Source organism: Larimichthys crocea, chromosome XXIV (genome assembly GCF_000972845.2).
Source record: "Larimichthys crocea isolate SSNF chromosome XXIV, L_crocea_2.0, whole genome shotgun sequence".
NCBI classification, from domain to species: Eukaryota; Metazoa; Chordata; class Actinopteri; family Sciaenidae; genus Larimichthys; species Larimichthys crocea.
In genome coordinates this window covers 11,094,033-11,117,553 of record NC_040034.1, presented here as the reverse complement: position 1 = coordinate 11,117,553, position 23,521 = coordinate 11,094,033, and the positions used below count along the sequence as shown (strand labels likewise).

At 38.3% G+C, this 23,521-nt stretch overlaps 1 protein-coding gene across 4 annotated transcripts; it reads left to right on the top strand.

Annotated features, from left to right (window-relative positions):
- Positions 1-1,396: 1,396 nt before the first annotated feature.
- Positions 1,397-22,023, top strand: ppm1aa (protein phosphatase, Mg2+/Mn2+ dependent, 1Aa). 4 transcript variants are annotated; one of them, XM_027274701.1, is made up of 7 exons: positions 1,397-1,895; positions 2,738-3,592; positions 3,701-3,818; positions 5,386-5,497; positions 5,603-5,660; positions 19,997-20,038; positions 20,334-22,023. In XM_027274701.1, the coding sequence occupies exons 2-7, from the start codon at positions 2,756-2,758 to the stop codon at positions 20,367-20,369; spliced, it is 1,203 nt and encodes a 400-aa protein (XP_027130502.1). In that variant the 5' UTR covers positions 1,397-1,895; positions 2,738-2,755; the 3' UTR covers positions 20,370-22,023. The 4 variants fall into 4 exon arrangements, with proteins under 4 accessions (XP_027130502.1, XP_027130503.1, XP_019132650.1 ...); XM_027274702.1 differs by having other exon boundaries at positions 19,997-20,094; XM_019277105.2 differs by lacking the exon at positions 19,997-20,038 and having other exon boundaries at positions 1,398-1,895.
- The last annotated feature ends 1,498 nt before the right edge of the window (positions 22,024-23,521 follow it).

The window sequence follows — 23,521 nt, the reverse complement described above, 5'->3', positions numbered from 1 at the left end:
TAGTACAAACTTGGACACATAGTACACTGCATAACACTACACATATGTATATGACAAATAGACAAGTGAGTGTCTAAATTAATTCTTGAATTTCATATGTAACCTCACAATCAGTAGCTCAGTCTGTAGGGACCTGGCTTGGGAACTGGAGGGTGGACTGGTAGCTGGAGTGGTGCCAGCTCACCTCTTGGGCACTGCCGAGGTGCCCTTGGGCAAGGTACTGAACGCCCAACTGCTCCCAGGGCACCGCTGTGTGTGGCTCAACATCACACTACCATCTTTCCACATTTGCATATCTATGAGCCTTTTGTGTGTTTGTAGTTGTATTGCAGGTAAAATGCATGTAAATAATAAACATAAAATATCTATCTACATATTTATACAATATTCCTTTTTGCACATTCTATTTACATATTCATATTCGTAGTATGTTATTTATAGCATGTAAATCTTGTATAGTCACGTATTTGTTATGCATATATTATACACATACTATACATCTTATCATATCTTGTGTATATATACACATATTTATACATGTGTACATACTATTGCAGTTATGTATGTATGCACACCTTGCACAGGCTGACACATTTCTATGTGTATCTGTTGTTGTTGTTATTATACTATACATACTGTATATACTGTTATTATTATTATATACTGTTATAAACAATAACAATACCATCAGTACTATTACCATCATCTTTCTACTGCACCTATCTATGTATCTATGTATCTATCTATCTATCTATCTATCTATCTATCTATCTATCTATCTATCTATCTATCTACTAAAACATGATAATGAGATAACCGGATTTACAATGTATTATTAATATTTCTAGTCCCGTGTCAGTTTTAGGGTCAACTAAGCACATTAGATTTGGGGATCTATCTATCTATTCTTCTTCTTCTTCTTCAAAACACAGTCATCCACTATAGGACAGAGGAGCAGTGCAAGTGTACTCAAGATGCAAAATATATTTTTATCAGGGCTACAGTCAGTCCAAATACAGATCTGTAACATGATGTGCATGCTGTCAGACTGTGTACATGCCCTCTGCGTTGGTTACAGCCACAACTCTTCAACGATGATGTCATGTTTTTTTTTTGTTTTTTTTTTTTTTGGAGTACGCAACCTGCAACATCCGGGTCAGCCGCATGCGCATTTGAAATCTCCTTTTACTCCCTCCTCCTCCTCCTCCTCCTCCTGCTGCTCCTCCTGACAAACACAGGAGCGCGGGATTAAATGTTTTAAATAAGTGCGGCTTTTTTTCACAGAGTGGATGGGTGAAATTATGTTGATTAAAACAGCATCGCTGTGATGTGTATATGTATATATGTGTGTGTGTGTGGGAGAGATAAAAATGCTTTATGAACCAGTGTGTGTGTCACGTGATGATCCTGGAAGTTGTAATAGCCCAGTGTAGCCACAGCTGTCTAGTGGAGAGGCTGGGGCAGACGTTTCAGCTTCAACCCCCCTCCACCTCTCTCTCCTTCTCTCTCTCTCTCTCTCTCTCTCTCTCTCTCTCTCTCTCTCTCTCTCTCTGTGGCCACCATAAACCTCCGGGCACACATATCACCGAGAAACCCTGCTGTTAGATTACACTTAAAAAAAACAAAACAAAAAAAAAACCCATCGCCAGCTGAGATAATGTAATACATCACGGGCAAAAAAGAGGGCGCGTGAGCATTTTATATGAGTCTCGAGTGAGTGACGACTGCTCGTCGCTAGCTAACTGGCTAGCCTAGCCTTAGCTCTCAAACCGCCGCAAAACCGTCAAGTTTTCGTCGGTGTACCTCTCCGGTGTGACCGGCGGCAAGTCAGTCATCGCCACTGTCGCAGTTTCCATCGCTGTCAGCCGGTATAATTTCAGTTTTGGGGATATTCGGTAAGTATTTTTCTTTAAAATATATATAAATATCTACTCTTGTGCCAGCAACCGTTGAGAACCGTTGGGCTATCTTAGCCGTGTTAGCATTCATAGCAAGGCCGAACATAGCGTCAGGGCAGGCCTGTCAAAGTTAGCTGACAAGGGTCAAGGCCCAGCAACAAGGCTGGCAAGGTTTGTTTATTTGGGTTTCGGTTTGGACTTGTCACAGAGCTTCTTTTTTTTTTTTTAACCCGTTAATTCTGTTATTTATTTTTTAAATCGAGCAGGTTCATGTCGTATCATTAGCTCGTTAGCCGTGCCGCTAATGTTTCATTTGTCAGATCTCCCTTGACTGGTTAAGTCTGTTAAAGGCTAACATTAGCTCCTTAATGTTACACATTTTCTCGCCAGTTGTGGTGAAGTTGACTTGCGTTGCGAAGGTCAAGAGAGAAAGAGAGATGCTGCCAAAACTGACGCTTGATTCAGATCTTTGTTTTTTTAGTGTTTTAACTGGACCAGTCAGTCGTTTGAGGGCGTTTCAATCTGATCCTCAGCTGCAGTGCTCCTAATATGTAGCCAAAATGTGTACACAGGTCCACTATTTTTAGATGTGAGCAGGGGCCCATGAACTGAGCTCCAAGATGCTAATCTTTTGCCAGAAATAGACGGAATACAGGCGATATGTTTTATCATTTTAATATAGAAAGTTGTGTTGCTCTGTTTTTAGCTCTAGACATACAGTATGTGTATATTTTTAGCTGATTATAAACTGTGGCAACATAGTTTTGTCTATATTTCAGGACACTACATTTCTGCCGTATTGTGTAAACAAATTTCTTGTCTTTTAATTTGTGTTACAGGTCTTAAGAGGGGAAACAATGGGTGCATTTCTGGACAAACCAAAGATGGAAAAATACAATTCCCGCGGTGAGGGTAACAACCTGAGGTATGGGCTGAGTAGCATGCAGGGCTGGCGGGTAGAGATGGAAGATGCACACACAGCGGTAATTGGTCTGCCTCATGGTCTTGACCCCTGGTCGTTCTTTGCTGTTTATGATGGGCATGCTGGCTCTCAGGTGGCCAAGTACTGCTGTGAGCACCTGCTGGAGCACATCACCAGCAACTCAGACTTCCAGAGTGCTCTGCAGGAGGACCCCTCTGTGGATAGCGTGAAGAATGGGATCCGCACGGGATTCTTGCAGATTGATGAACACATGCGAACCATCTCCGAGAAGAAGCACGGCGTGGACCGCAGCGGCTCCACTGCAGTGGGAGTGATGATTTCTCCGAGCCATATCTACTTTATCAATTGTGGCGACTCGAGGGGACTCCTCAGCCGAGGCGGAGCTGTGCACTTCTTCACACAGGATCACAAACCCAGCAACCCTCTGGAGAAGGAAAGGATTCAGAATGCCGGCGGCTCAGTCATGATCCAGCGAGTTAATGGGTCCCTAGCTGTGTCTCGGGCTTTGGGAGACTTCGACTACAAGTGTGTGCATGGAAAAGGTCCGACAGAGCAGCTTGTGTCTCCTGAGCCTGAAGTTTATGCAATAGAGAGATGCGAGGGAGAAGATGAATTCATTATACTAGCATGTGATGGCATCTGGGATGTCATGGCCAATGAGGACCTGTGTGACTTTGTCAGGTCAAGGCTAGAGGTGACAGATGATCTTGAAAGAGTCAGCAATGAAATTGTTGACACCTGCTTGTACAAGGTATGGCATGTCCACTATACATACACTGATATTTTGTTACACACTTGTCTGTTTTGGCATCATGGCTGATTTACAAGACATCTGTTTTTGTTGTTTGTTTTTCCACAGGGAAGCCGGGATAATATGAGTGTTGTGTTAATCTGCTTTCCTGGGGCCCCAAAAGTTTCTCCTGAAGCAGTGAAACGGGAGGCTGAGCTGGATAAATACCTGGAGGGCAGAGTAGAAGGTGAGGGAGAAAATTTATATTTGGGTGTTAGTAGACCACCATAGAAAGTGAAATGATGACATTATCTATTTGGGGGTATGAACTTTTCCTTTCTTCAGTCTAAACCTCATGTTTTACTTTGCTTTTTACATTACGTTTTTAAATAAGGTTATTCCTATTTACATCTAGTCTAATGAAAATACAACAGCTGTGTGAAAAGCCAGGAAAGTACCCAAAAGTTTCTGAAACAAGTCAGTTGTTTTCCTATGATTCACTTATAGTATATAAATGAATCATAGAAATTGTAATAGTTTATGGTTCAGTCTAATCTAGGTATTCAAATGTGTGTGATTTTACATAATCTGAGGACTTTCAGACCCTTTAATTAGATCAAACATAACATCTTATGTTAATATATGTATATATTGGCAGTGCATTATTAGTGCACCTCTGAGGTGTAAAGATTTTATTTAAAATGCTTTAAGCTTAAAAGGCTGTTCTATTGGGGGATTTCTATCAGACACTCAGATCAGGCAAACCTCCACAGTCAAAACAGTGGCACGGAGAAGTTTAATTTGGTTTGTGCCCGATGGTTTGAGAGACAGAGTGAATGAGGGCGAGCAGCCTTGATAAAGCCGGTTAATCAGAGAAATAAAATGTTATTTCCTGATTGTTTCACAGTGGTTACGTCCAGCACAAATAGACACACCCCCAGCAGCCCCCTTCACCCCCACATACTTCCACACAGCGCCTGATCCTGTCTGAATTCACCCTAAATGTCAGGTGAAAAGAGGCAAGGAATACCCCACACTGTTGGACTCACTTTGTTCAACAAAATGCTTTGCTCAGAACACTTTCAAATAAGATTAGGGGCCAAAGGTTTAAAAAAAACAAGCCATCAATTTAAGTTACACTTTGTGTGTTGAATGAAGAATGAGTCATAATTTCAATGTTGTGTGACCAGTTTTATCTTGAAATTAGACTGAACACACGTTCAATGTTCACTTGTAAAGCCAGTAAAAAGTTCCCGTCTAAAACCTTTTCCTGGTTAATATTTTCCTAGTGTAAGGTCTCAAAAAATACTTCCTGTCACTGGTACACTACTGAACCCATATACTTTACTTCACAATCTATAAAGCATATGAACGATCTGTCCTTAGATCTTTCATTCAGATGAGGAAACTACCCTGATAAATCCCTCAGTGGGGGAAAACATGCAAAACTGTCACTGTTCTGTGTACAGAGAATTAAAATTAAACTATAAGGTATTTTCAGTACCAGTGACTTTTTGTTTGTTAACAATGATTGCTGCACCTCTCTCTATGGAGAATGGAGAGTGTTACTATAAAAACAGTATTAAATCAATATCAATAATAGAGATGGTATTCACTTGAAACCCAATGCCACCACCAAACGTCTATGCTTCAGTCATAACATGATAATATTAAGTAAAGGAAGTTTCATTCATAATATTTCTGTATTGTACACATATTTTTAAAAAAATAACATTTAAATGAATTACACATATTAGATTTAGAAGCAATTGTTGTGACACAGTTTAAAAGAATTTGATTTTGTTTTCCAACAGAGATCATCAAGAAACAGGGGGATGAAAGTCTCCCAGATTTGGTCCATGTTATGCGGACGTTAGCATCTGAGGCCATCCCTAACCTCCCGCCTGGAGGAGAGCTGGCAAGCAAGTGAGTGAGCTTTGTGGCAACTTCATAAACAGTGGCACATTTTTTTCTTTCTCATAGTGACTGCCACTTTTAATCTAACATTTTAATACTTTGACTTCCCTTCAGACGAAGTGTTATTGAAGCGGTGTACAACAAACTCAACCCCTACCGAAGTGATGACACAGTAAGTATCCCAGCTTGTCTTTTAACTCCCCTGTAGGCGTGCTTGGCTTGGAGCATGCATGCTTTTTTTGATGTGTGGCCAGCAAAATTGTAACCAATTTTATGCATGTCATCAGTATTCAACAAGACGGAACAAGGAAACATCCTTGTCAAATTAATTTCACTCAAAATTGAGGTTGTCTGGTTGACTCTGCAATGACTCGGTGACCTGTTCAGGGTGTTTCTTTGCTTTCTGTCCAGTTTATGTGAATCAAAAAAAAAAAGAGAGAGAAAATGGATAAAAGCACCATTAACTATACATTTTCTGTATGGCTGACACTGGTAGAAAATAGTTTCTCCCTTAAGTAGTCTTAGCAAAACTTCATTCGCATAACTGGGTTTCACTTTGACAAAGGACAACATTTGCATTTCAAGTCCTGTGTCAAAAAAAAAGGCTCAGTTTTGTACCTCATGAGCTTATTTCACTGATTAGTGCTCCTCAAATCAAAGAGGAAAGAGCTAATAAGTGAAATTGTTTGGTATTTGTGTGGATGAAATTAAAACCTACATTCTCTCAAATACTGGTTTAAAAGGGACGTTGCTCATCATTCCTTTGTATACAAGCAGACCTCAAAGCTGTTGCCCTTGTCCACTCAGATATCATGCTTTTAAACTGTTATCAGATAAGCTCACTGCATCAGCTACATTTTAATTGTGCACGTCATCTCGTCCTTGACAGTGAAAATTAGTACTTTGTTTCAGTGTTATGTTCGTACAGAGATGAGACTTTTTTAAATTACCATCACACTTTGAATTATCTCGGAAATTAGGGTTATCTTCATAACTGCCAGGCCCCTTGACTTCCTCTGTATTATGTGCTGCCGCCTGAATACAAAATTTGCCACCAGTCTACACAAAGCTTTCCATGGAGAAAGTAAAATAATATTCTGTTTTTAAATTTATACAAAGTTACTCAGAAATCTTATGCAGTGTTTGTTACTGTATTTTGTCTTTAGACTGAGCATTCATCTGACTCACCTTTGGCAGCAATTGCACAGTTATAATATCGTGAAGTTAAAAAATTGATTTGAAACGTATACATTTTTCCTTGAGGAGAAATGTTTTGCAGCTCTCCATGGATAGACGACTACTTTTATCAAGTAGCTACACTTTTTTACAGAACCTCCTCCTCCTCTGGTTGTATCCATCCAGCTTCAGGCAAGACCTTCACATTAATATGTAATGTTTTGCTGTGTATAAAATATATTTACTGTCAGATGTCAAAGTTGTAGATCTGGAACAATAAATGTTTTTAAAAGCCCATTATAAAGCCATACTGTAACACCATACAATACAGAAGAGGTCAGGGGATTAAATATGTTAGTTAGTTGATCACCTTTAGTAAATTTATGGTGGATTGTTAACAGGATATGTATCATTCTGGTTAATACTGTGCAAAAGCACACCATGTGACTAACACGTCTACAACGAAGAAGTAGATCTGAGGCAGTGTCCTTCTTTTTTTTTTTAACAAAACAGTTTCACCACCAAACGCCAACCAATGTTTCTTTGTTAGTATGAAAGGTGAGGGCAGTCATATTGGAGAAAGATAGTTCATTCTTATCCCCAGGTCATCAAATACCAACATAAATGGGAAACAAAGCAGCTTGGAGAGAGCCACACAACACAACAGGTGGTGTTCATGCTCTCAGGTCAACAAATACGGACACTTTAGGTTAGTGCCTCGCAGAGTCTCATTACCCAACACAAATGCCAGCTATTGTGTTTCGTGGCTCACTCCAAGCCACATTATTTGTGTCAGTATTTGATGACCTGAGACTCAGCAATAAACTATCTTTCTCCTGTGTGAGTGACTGATGGAGAACATTCGTCAGCATAGTAAATATTCCTTTATCACAGCGGTGCAAGAGAGAATAAAGATTTTAAAAAAACACATCGAAAGTATCTGGTATAATAGACAAACAATACATTTTATCCATAAAGAAATGTATGTATAAAATGTTATTCTTTATATCAGTGTGTAAATAATTTTGAGATCTGTTGTTTTTGGCAGTTTATTTCTTTATTTATTCGCATTATTTGTAGACCTTTATTGAAACTGTAGTGACAGCCTAAATCAATGATCGTGTCTGAAGTTAGGCAGGTAAGTTATGGAGGTAATCTCACCCTATGCATAACCAATTGAGAGGTTGCAATCAACTTTATTTATTTTCTTAACCTGGATCCAGTTTTAAATATTGGTTATCTATAGATACAGTGAGGCCAATATTTATCTAAATGACAAAACTACTCAGTGCACACAAAGCGGAAATCTCTGACTGAAGAATGAAGCCAAAAGCAGGTCAGTCTCTGCAAGTCCCCATATTAAAATGCCCAACTTCTTTAACAGTGGAATTTGTTCCCAGCTTGGTGCAATGCTTTTGATCCTTTTTAGATTAGATGATGAGATGAGACAGAACTTAACTCATTCTGAAAGAAAGTTTTGTGCCAAAGATGCTCAGCGTATGTGTAAAAATTAATGTATACATGGCATCAGAGGATACGCACTGTTTATTAAATACATATTTGTTACATTAAAATAACCGTTGTATCCAGATGGGCACTTAAATTTAGAAAAATACTGTTTCAAAAAATGTCATTAAGTTTAGATTATTGATATGATATAAATTAAAATAAGAGAGCTCCGGAAGTTGAATTGATGCGATCAGATACAACATTTTACTAGCAGACAAGAATAACTACAGAAACACAAAAATAGTACAGTGGTATTAGAGGAGCTTCTTCCCCTGCGACTTTCACTCACATATAGGACAAAATGCTGTCACTGCAGTACAACAGTTATAAGAATACATGCTGTTATTGTGAATATATGCTTTAGGTCAGTTAACTAGAGAAATTTAATTTCACATTTATTGTTCCGAACACAAAGTCAGTGCCAAGTTTGTCTAAAATCGTCGTGAAAGGTTTGTGTTAAATAATCTGTCTGAACAACATGTTTTCATAATAACCTCTTCCTGTGGCTGGTTACATTGTTTGTCAATAAGAGTTACCAAACATTGCCACTTCCTGACAAACCTAAAACACCCTGAACCGAAACAGAGGTCTTAAATAGATGGAAACATCAACAACTGCTTTATCATTTGGTGACTTGCACCTTTCTTTTCTATCCGTGTTTGGTTGTGAATATCTCTATGAATATATAGCTGCGTTTACGTGATGATTAGTCTGTGTGAATTTGGAACTAATTATTATGTCTTCCCATATAGTCATCAGTTTATCAGCTACACAAACATGTACATAACCAAATATTTATTGCTCAAATTAGAAATGATTTGCAAATTTTAAAGTGCATTCGTACAGAGACAGAACATTTCCCTCATTTTTATTGTATAATGCTTTTTCAGCTTGTCTGATGTTCATTATATCTAAAGACGGGCATTTTGAGCAGTTTCATTTTAAGCAAAAGCACTTAGATTAAATTATCATTGTGTACTTGAGTACTCCCAAAATAATAAACCTAAGAATAGAGTCTGAAATTAAGACCCAAGCAAAATTCAAGAGGGGTAATGGTTATCCGGCCTCTCTGTGCTGCACAGACTGTACAGATTACCCAACATGGGGGGAAAAAACCATTCACAACCATTAAGATGTTGCTAAACAGTACATTCATTTTTCTTCAGTGCTTTGCAGATCAGTCCTCAGTTTATAGTACAGAGTAACTATACTCTTGCATATTCTCCACACTTGTAGTTGTTGTTTGTTGTGATGGTAGCTTGTAGAAGAAGAGGCAGCGTTCACCTCACAAAGGTTAACTAGAGCATAACTACAGTCACTGTTGTTAGTGTGAGCTGGTTAATCTTCTCTGCCATGGTAACATCACTGCAGCACTTCCTAACAGAGCCTACGTTAGCAAATGAGGGTCTGCCTGTTAGCCGTCTCCAGCTGATTCTCCTGCTTAATCTGAAAATAGTTAATAATTGAACTGGTTGTTCTATGACACACAAATTTAATGTTACTTAGCTTGCACTGCACGTTCACATCTCTTATTTTTTCAAAATACTATTTGTGGGCATTCTGCCTGTGATGCCAATAATTTACGCGTGACTACCTGCTGCTTCACCTGCGCAGACTTAAATTACTTACTTATCTCCATCCCTCTTTAAAATATATCAGAATACGTTTACTCTATCCGATATCTAACTAAAATAGGAAGAGTCTCTCTGGTTGTATGTCTGTCTTTGGTCATGAACGTATTAATTCTTTGGTGTATTGCCGATGACCCAAGGAAGTGTGTCGAGAACAAAGTTGTTTGGGTGATTTCTCAAGAAAGCTGGAGGCAAAGCAATTGGCCAGGCGTGTTTTGAACGGGCACTGCTCTCGTGAATAATAACACATTAAAACTATGTATATTCAAGTATACTTACGGTCAGCAGATTTAGTTTGATGTGCAGTATCAGTGAATATTGGTACTCACGAGAGGGTGCTAAAATAATTATATTTACCTGAATTGTAAGCTCTCATTTGTTCTTGTTATTAGAAAAAATAGACTGTACTAGTCACTTTTAATTATTTTACTTTACTTTCTGTAGATTTTGTATCTGAAGCTTCAGACTGTACTTGGTGCGTGTTAAGTAAACAATGATACAGGACAAGGTGGCTTTTTTAAACCAGACTTTAGACCTGTCAACCAATGAGTAGTGTTTTCTGCATTGTATATAGTCATGTGTACAATGATATACTGCTTCATCTCCAGATTATCTGTAAAAGTATTTACAGTAGCATCACAAAAAACTGGAGGAAATTGATTCACAAATATCTCTATCAACTTCTGGAGGAAATTATGTGTCAGTTTGTGTAATACATGCTTAAACCTGTCCAGCTCTTGATAGAGATCTGGTGGATGTAGAGCCAGAGTCTGAAGGGTTTTTCCTTCCTCTTCTCTCTTATCAAGGACTCTGCATCCACAGACGACATGTGGTAACACAACCTCCTACCACTAACACAGCATAGAGTTTACAAACCACCATCCTCTCAAGACCCACAGCAGCTCAGCTCAGCAGTCTGTCTCTCCGTCACTCTGAGCTTTTGGTTTCTAAGAAGGGAATTTCATGGGAGGAGGAGAAGGAGAAGGAGAAGGAGGAGGAGGAGGAAGAAGAAGAAGAGGAGTTGCATGCACACAAACCTGGAATAGTGCAGCACCCGTCTTCTCTGGGGTTCCGGATCCCTACCGTCTTGTCTCCCCTTTTATGTTCATCTTCCTTAATACTCTCCTCTAAAGTAATCCATAACAAGTCCACAAGGTCTTCTTTCTTTTTGTTAAATAATCAGCTTAAGTAGTAAGATTTTTTGCTGTAATTAATTTGATTCACATTTCCTTGTGTGTGTTTGTATATTTCTGTTTTTGTGAAGTGCAATTGTCCTGTACAAACGGCCTGTATTTAATGCAGCTTGATTTTAAGTTAAAAAATGAAAGAAATGAAAAAGAGAACCTTTTATGCACTATCTGCCTTTTCCTGCTCTTCTGGAATTGTAACAAATGTCTATTCAGTGAATATTTCTGCTTGTCCTCCAGGCACAGTGTCTCTGCGCTTTTACATTTCCTTTCTTTATTTTATTTTTTTTCAGTTAGTCTATTCTCCTTTAAGAAACGGGTAAATTGTATAGTTGACAGCACAGTAAGCTCTCTATCAAACCATTTAAATCCTAATTATTTTTTTTTCCCCTGTGCTTTTTTTTTATTTTTATTGTATTTTATTTTTGTAAGTGGTCTTCTGTACATGCTCATAATAATGGCAAAGGTGTTTCTCGGTCATTTTGGAAGTGTGAAGTGATTTTTTTTTTTTTTTTTTCCCCCTCTCTCTTCATTTCAAGTCATCTGATTTGAGAAAAGAAAAAAGACCGCTGTTAACACGTTTGTCTGTGCAAATAGATACCTGCAAGCGTGCGTGGGTGCTTGTGTGTATGTATGTGCGCACGTGTGTTGGTATAAAGGCGGATCTGTATGTGCAACTCTAATTTAAATTTTTCGCTAAGGTGGTTCAGACAAAAAGACCAGGCTGGAGTTTAAGAGAATCGCTCGCCCAAAGCTTACCCAGCTTTTTTAAATTTTATTTCAGCCAGTGTTCCATATCAACCCAACATAGGCTTTCACTACTTCCTATTCCAAAAAAAAAAGCTTTGGATAATAGAGTTTACATGCTGTTACGCTATTTGAACAACTTCAAGCTATATATCAAAACTATACTGCAACCTGAGATGACACAAGTAGTTCAATATACCCGTCCTGTGCGACGGTTTGCAGCTAGTCAGGTTTTGACTAGCTTACACATCTATTGTGTCATATTTAAATATCAGTTTCTAAACATGCATTGTTACCAGTGCCCACTGTGGGTGCCATATGAATTATAATTCAGCTTTATGACAGCCTATGCCAAGTTTTTGTTTTCCTCATGAGATTCAGTTTTTGTATGTGGTACAGATGTTTTTAGCTTCTTTTTTTCCCCCCCTTTAACACCTGATAATTTGACTGATGTGAACGGTTTAAGCACTGACTATTTTAGAGAAAATCACCCATTACCAGTCTGTTGATAGGAGAAACTGTTGAATCTAAATCGTACAAGCCTATTTTTTGCCCCCCCCAACATCGTCTTTAGAACAAATCCGCTAACTGCAGTGAGTTCTCCTGGTTGTACAGCACCTTTTCATTCCCATCGGGTTTGCTCTGCTTAAATCCTCCTCCACTGCACCACAAGCCAGAGCACAATACAGTTCGCTGCTATACTGTATGATCTGTGGGTTGATAATTATGATTATTTTTCAGTTAATTTCCCCCCTTCTAAAAAGATGAATAGTCACCAACTAAATCTGTATTCATCACACACACGGTAGATATTTGTCTTGAAGAGAAGTTGTTTTATTTCAGATTTATTCTCTGCCTTTTTTTTTGTTTGTTTGTTTTGTCTAAAATTGCATTGTTGGAAATTTATGTATGTATATATTTTTGACTTAAACTTTCAAGGAATAAATCATGTCGCTTGAGTTAGTTTTTTGCTATGGGCAAAATGTGATTCTGGTTTGTCTCGGGATGATTAGTACAACAGCGGTTTCCCTCTAATCATGTTGGTGTTGCTCTGATTAATACTCAAGGTTTGAACAGGTTCATTTATGTAACAGTAATAATGGACTAGATTTGTAATTCATATATTAAAATGACAATCCTAACTATTTCACCGCATTTAGGTTTGTGGTGGGTAGCAAATTATTTAATCGCAGACTTTAACTTTGACTAGAATCCTAAATTAGCTGCTTTCTAATATGCTGTAGTGGCAAAAATGCCAAAGACCACTGAAATTTTGTAACTGCGAAGTCCATATCGCAATATAAAGGAGAACCTAGCTGTAAACCACGTAAAAGATTTTGTAAATGTTAAGCTATTAAGAGAGCGATGTTCACTTTATTTTGAGATTCCCATTCACCGTTAGTTAACGTTTAAAGGTACTCTGGAGTTTTTTTTTGACCACTGGTGGTGCTGTAGAGAAATGTTGGATGAGCACAAGGATGAACACACAAGACAAAAACACAAAGTGATGATGTGAAATACACTTCTGACTGCAGGAGGCGGTAATGTGTATATTAACAGTTGGTGTTAAGTGAACCAATGAAAGACGATAAGACCTCAAGCTGATCTCAAAATCAAATGTAGGTTTATGTGACATTAGGAATGGCATTGAACATGTTTGTTTGGCCTTAAAGACACTCAAAATACATTTCAGTAAGAAATGTTTGAATGTAAACCTAACTTTGTGTTTTCAGTGGAAACTCTATAGGGTACCTTTTAAACAATCTGTCACCCCAGAAATTACATAAATAACATGTCAGAATTCAAAAGATATCCTGCCCTGACGCAACACTGTAAACATGTCAGATAGAGAAATTAAATTTATTCCATGTTTGCATGAAAATGTGCGTTTAAAAACTACTTTTTTATTCCAATAAATAGCTAAAAAATAAAAAAAAATTGAACAGCAACATCTTTGATGATGGTTTAAAGTTATAGTATTGTATTTCTATCACAATACTTAATACTTACCTACAAAGGAAATCCAGTCAATTTATTCTGTTTTTTTTTCTTTATAAATAAGCAGTTTTATTTTGCGCTGCATTGCTTGTGTTTGTTAGTGAGTGCACTAAATGTCTCATCAGTTTTCAGCATCAAGCTGTTTTTTTTTTTTTTTTTTTGCAAACCTAGTTGGATGTTGATGACTCTTGAAAGCAACATTTCATGCAATTTTTCTTAAAGCTTAATAAGGAACAAATATTTCTTTATATCTCCAAGTCATTGATACACCCACTCCCCTGGGCTGTCCTGCATTACCCCAGAAGTTTAATAACTCGATGTGACCCCTTTACATACGTGCATATTCCATAGAATGAAAAATGTAAAAATTTGCTTTTTAATACTGAAAACTGCTGTATAGCTGGAATGCTAGCCGATATTAACAGCGACTCGGTTGTGATTTGTCACATCTGGGTGTTTTTCTATTTAAATTATAACATTTCCTACCATCCCTTTTACTCCCTCATCAACAACAACAAAAAGTGAACAAAAACAAAGAAAAAAAAAACGAACCCAAGCATCCATTCCCCTCTTTTTAATTTTTTATGAACTGAAATACCTCATAACGTTTTGTAGGAAGTGTTTTTGTCTTGTGTTATGTAGATCCAAACTGTTCAGAAAACAGTTCACGAATGCGTTTTTTTTTTTTTTCTTGTGGCTCTCCCCCCGTAGAACTTCTTCTTGATTTTAACACTGATCTATGTGAGTGGGATAAGCCTGTGCTCATGTACAGTATTTGACTGAATTGTGCTAATTTTAAAGAAAACAAGTAATGATTTTAAGTGGCTACTTCAAATGACAACATATTTTAGTAACTAGGAACACTATCGGCCTTGTTGTATAAGCTGATGCCCGCCCCCCCCCTTCGACCCTCAAAATGCTCACCTGTGTAATTTCCCATCAAACTTGTCCACTCGTGTGATGCTCACTTATCTAATCTAATCTAGAATTGTATCGCGAGTTCAGGGTTTTTAGAAGTGTGAGATGTGTGACTAAATGGCAGTAGTCATATGCACTGATCATCTGTATAATCAGCTTTTTTTTTTCCATAAAATTGTTATTGTAGAAAAAAAAAAGATTATAAAGCTATTTACAGAGTTACCTTTGGTTGCCTGGAATGCATCCTGTATATTCTTGTACGGAGGACTGCCTGGCAGAAGTTGAAGAGATTTTTAAATGCTTGCGCCCTCTTGTACATATTGATGTACCTCGGTTGTGGCGTTTACTGTGTCATCCTTTAGCAGTGGTGGTTTATTTGTCCCCTCACAGGGCGACCTGAGCCTCACTTTGCTGACCTTTTTCAGCTCATAAATAAGCTCACCGATTTGCCTTACCCAATCTCATGTTGCCCCCTAAAGTACTTGTTCAACAAAACACTATGAAGAGGAGTGATGCCGCTGACATTACACTCTTATAGATTAAAAAACTGTCCCCATGTTAGGGTACTTAAGCTATTAACAAAGTGACTTTGTCCTGGTTGTCACAAGGTACAACTTTTCAACCATTGCTGGTTTGTATGCTTTTTTTTTTCTCTCCATGTTACCTTCTTGAATCTCGGAAAAGCTTATTTAATTTTTCACTGCAGATGATGTCATACTTTTAACAAATGCAAGTGTTTTAACATGGTAACCTCGCAAGCATTCAAAATGTTCATACATACATCATGTCTGCTATATTTATGGTTACATTCAAGAATAGCTTTAGAGTGCTGTAGATAAATATTGTCAATGTTGATTCAAATGCTTCTCAGAGGCCTCTGTGAGTGATTTTACAAAGTTCAATAACTGTATATTTTGTATTATGTTTTAGCTCCAAAGGAATGGCAGAAAAAAAAAGAAAATGTTTAAAAAAGCTTTGTTCCCTGAACTAAATTGTACTATTTGTGTTGTCGATTGAACAAATTGCATTCCTTGCTTGTGAATTGATGCATTTCTCTCCCTGCCCCTTGAATTTTCTCCCCTTCTTTCCCTCCTTTCTTTCATTTTTTAGCCTTTGAAGTTTGAATAAAATTTCTAGTTTGCAGAATGTATTACTAAATAAATGGGTTGTCATCTTGTACCTCTCATTTCATCACTTCTATTTTTTACACTTACTGTTCGGACGTGTTGCACAAGTGTAACTTTCTGTGACTGTAAATCAAAAAAAAAAACATGACAGACATAAGTACAGTTTTTACAGGGACATCACATTGTTAAAATAAAAAACATCCTGCCTTAGAACGTAGATTACAATAACTTTTAGACGTACATGAGGGTACTGGTGTGTGGATCTGCTGCACAGTTACACCAAAGGCATTTTATTTGTGACACAACTCTAAATCTTATTTATAATTCTTCTTATATTGTCTGGTAAAGAAGTTGCAAAACACGTTATTTTACGTTATTTTTTATGGTTAAAATATAGAAGGCCTCTCATGTATTACCATTAGGTTTAAGTCACAGACTTCGACACTAACACTAAGCATTTCTCCAAAAAATAAACACCTTTGCCATCTTTGAAAAGTTCATTTAACAACTCTTACAGCTATTCAGAATCTAACATCTGGTATAATGCTGTAATAGTTTTGATCAAGTACACCTTAGGTTGCAGGTATCATAAAATACAACTGGACAAATGAGTTACATCGTATAGTGAACTGATCCAGATGTTAAAAGAGTCTATAAGAGGTCTGGAAGTACCTTAATCACAGCTGTAAATGGTCTTAAATGAACTTGAGGCTTTTCCAAACATCGCTGGGTAATTATTTTTCAGGAAATCAATACCGAGCTCTGTGACACAAATGTAATGTTAAAACACGAGAGGCACAAACCATACTCGTGTGTGACTTAATGCTTCAGTTTGTGGTTTGATAATCAACAAGCCCTTTCATCGCTGCATGTTTTGGAGCCCCATGAGCTTTCTGAAGCACAGAGGTGTTGTTGACTTATCTGGGTATCGGAGTCGTGTTTGTCTGCCTGCCATTTGTGTCAGTGTGTGGTAAGTGCATGCAAGGGGCTTGAGCTCAGGGGATGGGTCAGGGCAGTCCACGGCCACTGGGATTAAGAACCGTGGGAGGGATTACTTTAAATGTCAACATAATGTCATGAGCTGTGTTAGAAGGTCAAACGTTCAAACGGTGCTCAGTGGCGAGCAGTTAATAGATCAGGTACAATTTGGATTGTTGTGGCTCCTGTGATGAAATGACTAGCATGCTAAAACAAGCTATTTGGCATGGTATAGTGCAGTCGGAACTTTTCACTCCAACAACTGTTAATGCTTAATTACATGTATAGGTGTGTATTTTATGTGTGGTTTTTTCTCTTCATTCATTGATCTGTTATTAGATATGCAGCAAAATTGTGTCTCCCATGCTATAGCTTTGTCTTTTTACTCAATTTCTGACTGATCAATGCAAAAAACAACATCCTAATGAGACAGTAGTCAGCTAGCCAGAGGGGGGCAGTGTTAACAGCTGTAGCATGCACACACACACACACACACACACACACACAATTACAGAAACTTCTATATAAAACCAGCTTTTTTTTTTTTCTTTTTTACTTGTCCATGCTGCCCTTTGAGCCATTTTCACAAGAGCTGCACGAAATATGACTCATTAGATCTCGGGCCACCTGTGCACCCCTAATGAATCATGCTGCCTTTATATTCCTCCACATCAAAAAATCTACAAAAAAAAAAAAGCCGCCGTGTTGGCAGAGGCCATCATCAAATGGAGCTGGCTCGTCATCTGCCTGCCATTGTTTAGCGCATGTCATGCTCTGCTTCTCATGGCGGAAAAACCCATTTGAGCTTCACTAATGCAGCCATGCAGACGCAGCAGTAAGAGGTGGGGGTGGTAGAGCACACCGCATACTCTGTGTGGATGGTCTCTGCACTGAGGTCACTGAGCTCCACATTTGCTAATTTGCTTTGGAGTGCACTTGGAGCCAGATTTTTCTTCTGTTTTTTTTCAGGGTTGCTCTGTAAATTGGGTTTTGGGATTGAGTTAAGCACAGGAGAGCAAGGGGCATCTTTGACGGGTGTTTCGGGGACAAGATGTAGCTCGATAAGGATCAGATCTGACAACGTTTACTCTTCTCTATTTCTGCTTCTTCTTCTCCACCCCTCCTCACCCACCCGCCATGCTTTCCTTCTCTGTTTCCTCTTCCTGTGAGTGCACTTGTTGCCCGAGGTCAGTTTGTCACAGAGAACACAAGCTTTTCTCACTTGGTTGCAGCGATTCAATGATTGGTGTGTACAAACAAGCATATCAAGCAAGGATGACATGCACCCACCTCCCCCCCTTCTCACGCCCTCCTCTCTCCTACAGACATCAAATATGTCCTTCCTGCTCCTCTCTGCTACTGTCTCACTCCTCTCTCTCTCTCTGTCTCTCACTTACACCGAGTGTCCCCTGCATGAGGTGGGTTACACAAGCTGCTGCCCTGGGAATCCCAGGCCAGCTCATTATCCCGCACCCCTGAGACACAGCTCACTGTAAATTAGGACATCAAACGATGCAGGCTTGTTAGAGAGCCACAGATACGCTCATTAGCATCAGCACCTTTCCTTGTTAGAGCCTGTATCAGCATCCGCTCCCACCACCATCACCACGTCGTGTCCTGGCGTTCCTCCACACTGACTGGAAGGTTTAGGATTAATGTCAGCTCTAGCCAACAGGTCAGTACTGCTGTGGTTCAGATATGCGACTGATGGATCAGTGGTGGCGGGAAGCTGTGGAATTTGTTGACAGTTGCTGACTATCCCCACAGATCTTATCCATATTTCAAATTGTGGAAGAGGATAAAAAAAAAACATCTCTCAGAATAACTCGTCTGGCAAGTGGCTGAGTAATTGTGTGTCATGGCTTCAGGGGATGGACAAAAAAAATAACAGACCTTCAATACAACATGTTCTACAGTAAACCCATGTTGTGTGTTGATCATAAGGTCAGACCTGGATTAAGTTACCTCATCAAGTGGTTAAAAAATGTCTTCTGTAGCTCTGGACAGAGCTGAAAATGTATCCCTGATGATGGTTTTGACAGTCCAACAAAAGATGTTCACAGACAAATTTCCTTGGAATACAAATCACACCACAGTTCACATCCTGTGTCCCATGTGTGTTTACATTTAGACAGCAGAAAAATGTCAGAGTTTTGAACTGACCTCTGTGCTTTAGCATAATCATAAACAATTTATTAGTCACTTTGAGAGGAAGTTCTGATATTGTCAACAATATTTCCTCCTTATGTTAATATTAAACAAAATCTTCTTTATGTGCCCTTCAAAATATCTGCTGTTGCATATTACTTTTTCTTATAATTGCCATTTCTGAAGACAGCGTTGCTGTCAGGTTATCTCATCCTCTGCTTCTTAAATTTACCTTTTTTTTTTAAAGTCATGTATTTTAGGACTTTCCCACATGGCATCATTTTGCTGTGTTTGCAAGTGATGAACAAGCAATTGAGGTGTAAATCATGACAAAGGGGATCTACGAGCAACATATATTAAAATAATATCGATTAAGATATTTGATTTGCAAGATTTAAAGAGCTACCTACAAAATCCAGTATCCTATTGATATTCATCCCAATATGTTTTCCTTGTAGATTCCTATGTCATGATTTACACCTTAATTGCTGGTTCATCACCGAGCGGCAACCTCTGTAGCTACAGAACTAGTCAATCTCCAAGTCCCCATATTAAAATGGCCAATGTTAGGGCTGAAATAAATATGTTCTTATCTTAATATGTTTTGCTTGTAGATCCCTATGTCATTATGAGTCATCGCTTGCAAACGCAGCAACATGATGTAATGTGGGAAAGTCCTAAAACACATTACTTTATTACCAAAGATGAACAGTGGTCACAAGTGGATGCAGCAGTGACTGAAAGGTACTTAATGATAGATTTACTGCACAAAACACAAAGCACAGCCTCGTGATGACTATTGAGGTCTCAACAAAATCCTGAACAATTCACCACCACTCTATAGACACATATGAGCGAGCTGGGATTCAGCTTTGTCTGTGAGACGTAGGGTAAATGCCCAGTCAATGATAAGTGTTATTTTCTGTGGTTAGGCACTTCTAAAGGTGTACAGTATTTGTTCAGTACCTGCGTCGCTGTCTTCTGTCAATCCATACCAGCAAACTCTGTCTAAAACCAGATATTGTCTTTCACTGTGAAAATGTATCAATGCGACTGATAGCAAATTGTTTTTCTTTTGTACCTGCGCAGGCTTTTCACATTTCCAGCATGCTGTGTAGTCATTGGGCTGTGGTGAGATGGAAATGTTCCTGACTGTCTGTAGGGGTCTTGTCATCATGCCATCTTCAGTGAGCCCTCAACCATTAGTTTTTTTGGGGGGGTTTTCTTAATCATAACATCACAAGGTGTTTTCGTCTTTTTTTCCTCCTCCATACTGATCTGTCTTTCTTCATCTGCGCTGCATGCCGTCTGACATCTGGTATAGCATGCAGCCCGTGGGTGATCCATTCCTTGCGCATGCCGTTACTCTTCTTCATCTGTATCTATAAACTTCACTTCATCTGCATCCTGCTCTTCTCCTCCCCAGGACCCAGACATCCTCTTCTTCCGTGGGTTCAGCTAAAACAAGAACTAATCAGAGGATGTCAAGCCAAGCCATTTGTTACCTTGTATTTGTGTCCATCCCCATAATTAAGTGTCTACTCTTACTTCATCAATTATTGAATGTGGTTTTCATCCATGTAGACATTTGATAGGCCCAACTAGTCATTCTTAAAATGAACTTATTTATACCTCTCTCGGCCATCGTGTAACATCATTCCAAACAGTGGCTTAAATACTAATTTAAATACTCTTAAGACAATGTGTCCTCTACTACAAATCTTATTGATCTTAACCTATTGTTAAATTATAATGCAGATAGATAGACACATCAATGACAGCATTATGTAGCAGCAAAACATTAGAAAGATTTCAGATTTCTAGGTTGTTTGTTTTGAGTCTCTGTGTTTCCATTGTTAAGTCATTGTCTAATTGGAGAAATTCATACATTTATGACCTTCGCTAAGATTTCACTTTGAATTTTGGTCGTCACACTACCTGGTAATGTCTCGTGCAAAGTCGACAGGATTGTGTTTTTCGATGTTGTATAAAGATAAAAGCAGATATGTGCAGAGGCCTGAGGCTTAGAATGAGGCAGTTGTGCAGCCCGAACCTGTGAAATTCACCTCAACAAAAAGGAAATCATAGAGGACAGCATCATCACGGCCGACTAAAATTAGGAAAATGACACCTGCAGTGAAAGATTTGCCCCATGAACTCTACATTGACTTTATTCCATTCTCTGACTGGCTTAATATATTCTTTCTTTGCAAGAGCAATTTCTGACATTTCTATCAGTTATCACACTTCAAATAATCCACAAAAGATCATATATATTCAAATTCCCAAATGTTTTAACGACATGGAGGTGCACGTGATGTTTTGGTGCTCTTATGTTTTACTCATGTCATTTAAAGACCCCCACTTTCTCCAAATAATCTTACCAGTTGGGCTCGGTTTATAATTATTTTAGTCTTTTGCACTCACGTGTTGCCTTTGTTTATGATCAGATCAGAGCTTCTTTCAGCAGATATTTAGTCATTTTAGCTGTGTAATTTTCCATCTCTTTCCATCCTACACCAGAATCAGTAAATCCTATTTGAAAGGAGCCAAGCCAGTTGTAACAGTAACGTTTGTTGTGCCTTTTCATAGCTGCAGCATTAACTGTTGCAGCTGTGTTTGCCACTGTTAAAAATCATTATCTTTCCTTTCTGACAGTGTATCCGATCTTCACGCGTATGACTTTTTGACATCAGGATGAGTCCATTCAAAAGCTTTGTAAACACACTGTATGTTAACGGGCATTAAGCGAGGCTTTGAGCTGTCCATCCACGCTGCCAGTATGTTTGACTCGAGAGAAGTCAAGTGGGTTGTGCTCCTCTGGTTTTTCTGGTCCATCACACAACTCTTCACTGAATAGTCTGTGATAAACAATGGTGCTGAGCTAAGATGCTGATTCTAAGGCTGAAGTGAACAGGGAGCAAGTGTTTTTGCTCCTGCTATAACGACCACAGAATATATTTAACCAACACAGCCTGTGGGTCAGCACCTACGAGTCCAAAAGTTAACACTGAACTGTGCTGTATATCTCCAGGCCATGTTTGTGTCCTGATAGGAACATCTCCAACATTGTTCTGTGTGAAATATGTGTCCATCAATAAAAACCTTGAAACACAGCTGTCACTCTATTGTATGTTGTGTCATGTGAAAGCCTTTGTAGGCAGTCGTAGCTTGGTTTTAGGTGACATCTCATCCTTTAAGCGGCATCTAAAAGGTTAAGTGCCTTCAGTGTGCATTGTCTCTGTTCTCTACCACTATGTCTTTGCTCCTACTTAACACAAATACACGGCACACGACACGGCAATTTGCACGTGCTAAACTAAGCAGGATATAATAGTGGAAAAGGTCATGAACTGAGCAGTGTGAGTTTTCTGAATTAATTTATATGTACTGTATGTTTTCATTGTGTAAAAGTACTTGCTGAAACACAGATAACACTAAATGGCAGCCGTAAAGTACTCACTGCATATCAGTGAGATCATTTTTGTTTTGTTTTTGACTACTCTCATAGTGAGCATATGTAGTACAAAACATGTAGTTGTCTTTGTTCCTGTTTTTTTTATAAAAACACTACAAATCACCACATTTGTCAGATAAGAACTTAACCGATTTAGTTTGGCTATATGTAAAGTTAAAATATCCTGGACTGGAGTTTTAATTTGAAGCTTTAACAAATAAAAAAATTCAGCTTCAGTCTTAATGATTTTCAACATATAATGTAAAAGTAGCATTACTTCATACCAAAAGCGACATATAGTTCAAGTCCTTGATACCAGAAAATGAAAAAATTCTCTACATTTGTTGAGCTTAACGAGTTTCACGGCATTAAATAAACCTTCTTTCTCAGAGGGTTCATGTATGCGAGTATGAATGGTGAGGCTAGAACGTGGTCGTTTCCAGTTAACTCGTCAGCCTTCAGCTTATTGGAATTGCCAATAGCACCATGAAGTGAACAGTTGTATAATGTACTAGGAAATTTACTTACATCTTTACAATTTCGTATAGTATTTTGTGTTAGGGAAAAAAACGTTTACCTTTTAAACATGAAAAGCAGGTATGTGTGGCCTATTTGAACAGACAGAACCTGCGTTCGGAAAATATCTTCAGTCAGTTTTTCTACTGCAGAATTTATTTGATAAATAATAAGAAGAAATCAGACATCTGCGTGCTTTTTAAACTCTTTGAATTTAACTTTTAACCTTGTAATCATAAGCATCCAGCTAAATCCCCAACACAAAATCTTATAATACAGTTTCCAGTCTCCAAGGCAATGGAGGTTCAAAAAGAATATTTCATTTGTCAAATTTCATATTAAAATTAGGTGTCTCTTTTTTTCACAACACAAAGCAGAGTAAAAGTTGCAACATATCAATGAGTTTTTCAATTTAAAAGTGAAATCACCACAAAATGTTGATTGAGTGAATATTCCGTGTATTTAGTCATGTGATTGTATCAGATTTTGCACAAATGGCTCTGAAAACTCAAACATAAACTGAAGAGCTTAGGTGTGCTTGTGAACCTGTTAAGGGAAACGTACTGACCGAACATGACTTCCTATATTGTTCCTCCATTGTCGGTATAACTGCATGGATTCATGGTGGGCAGCCTGTGTTG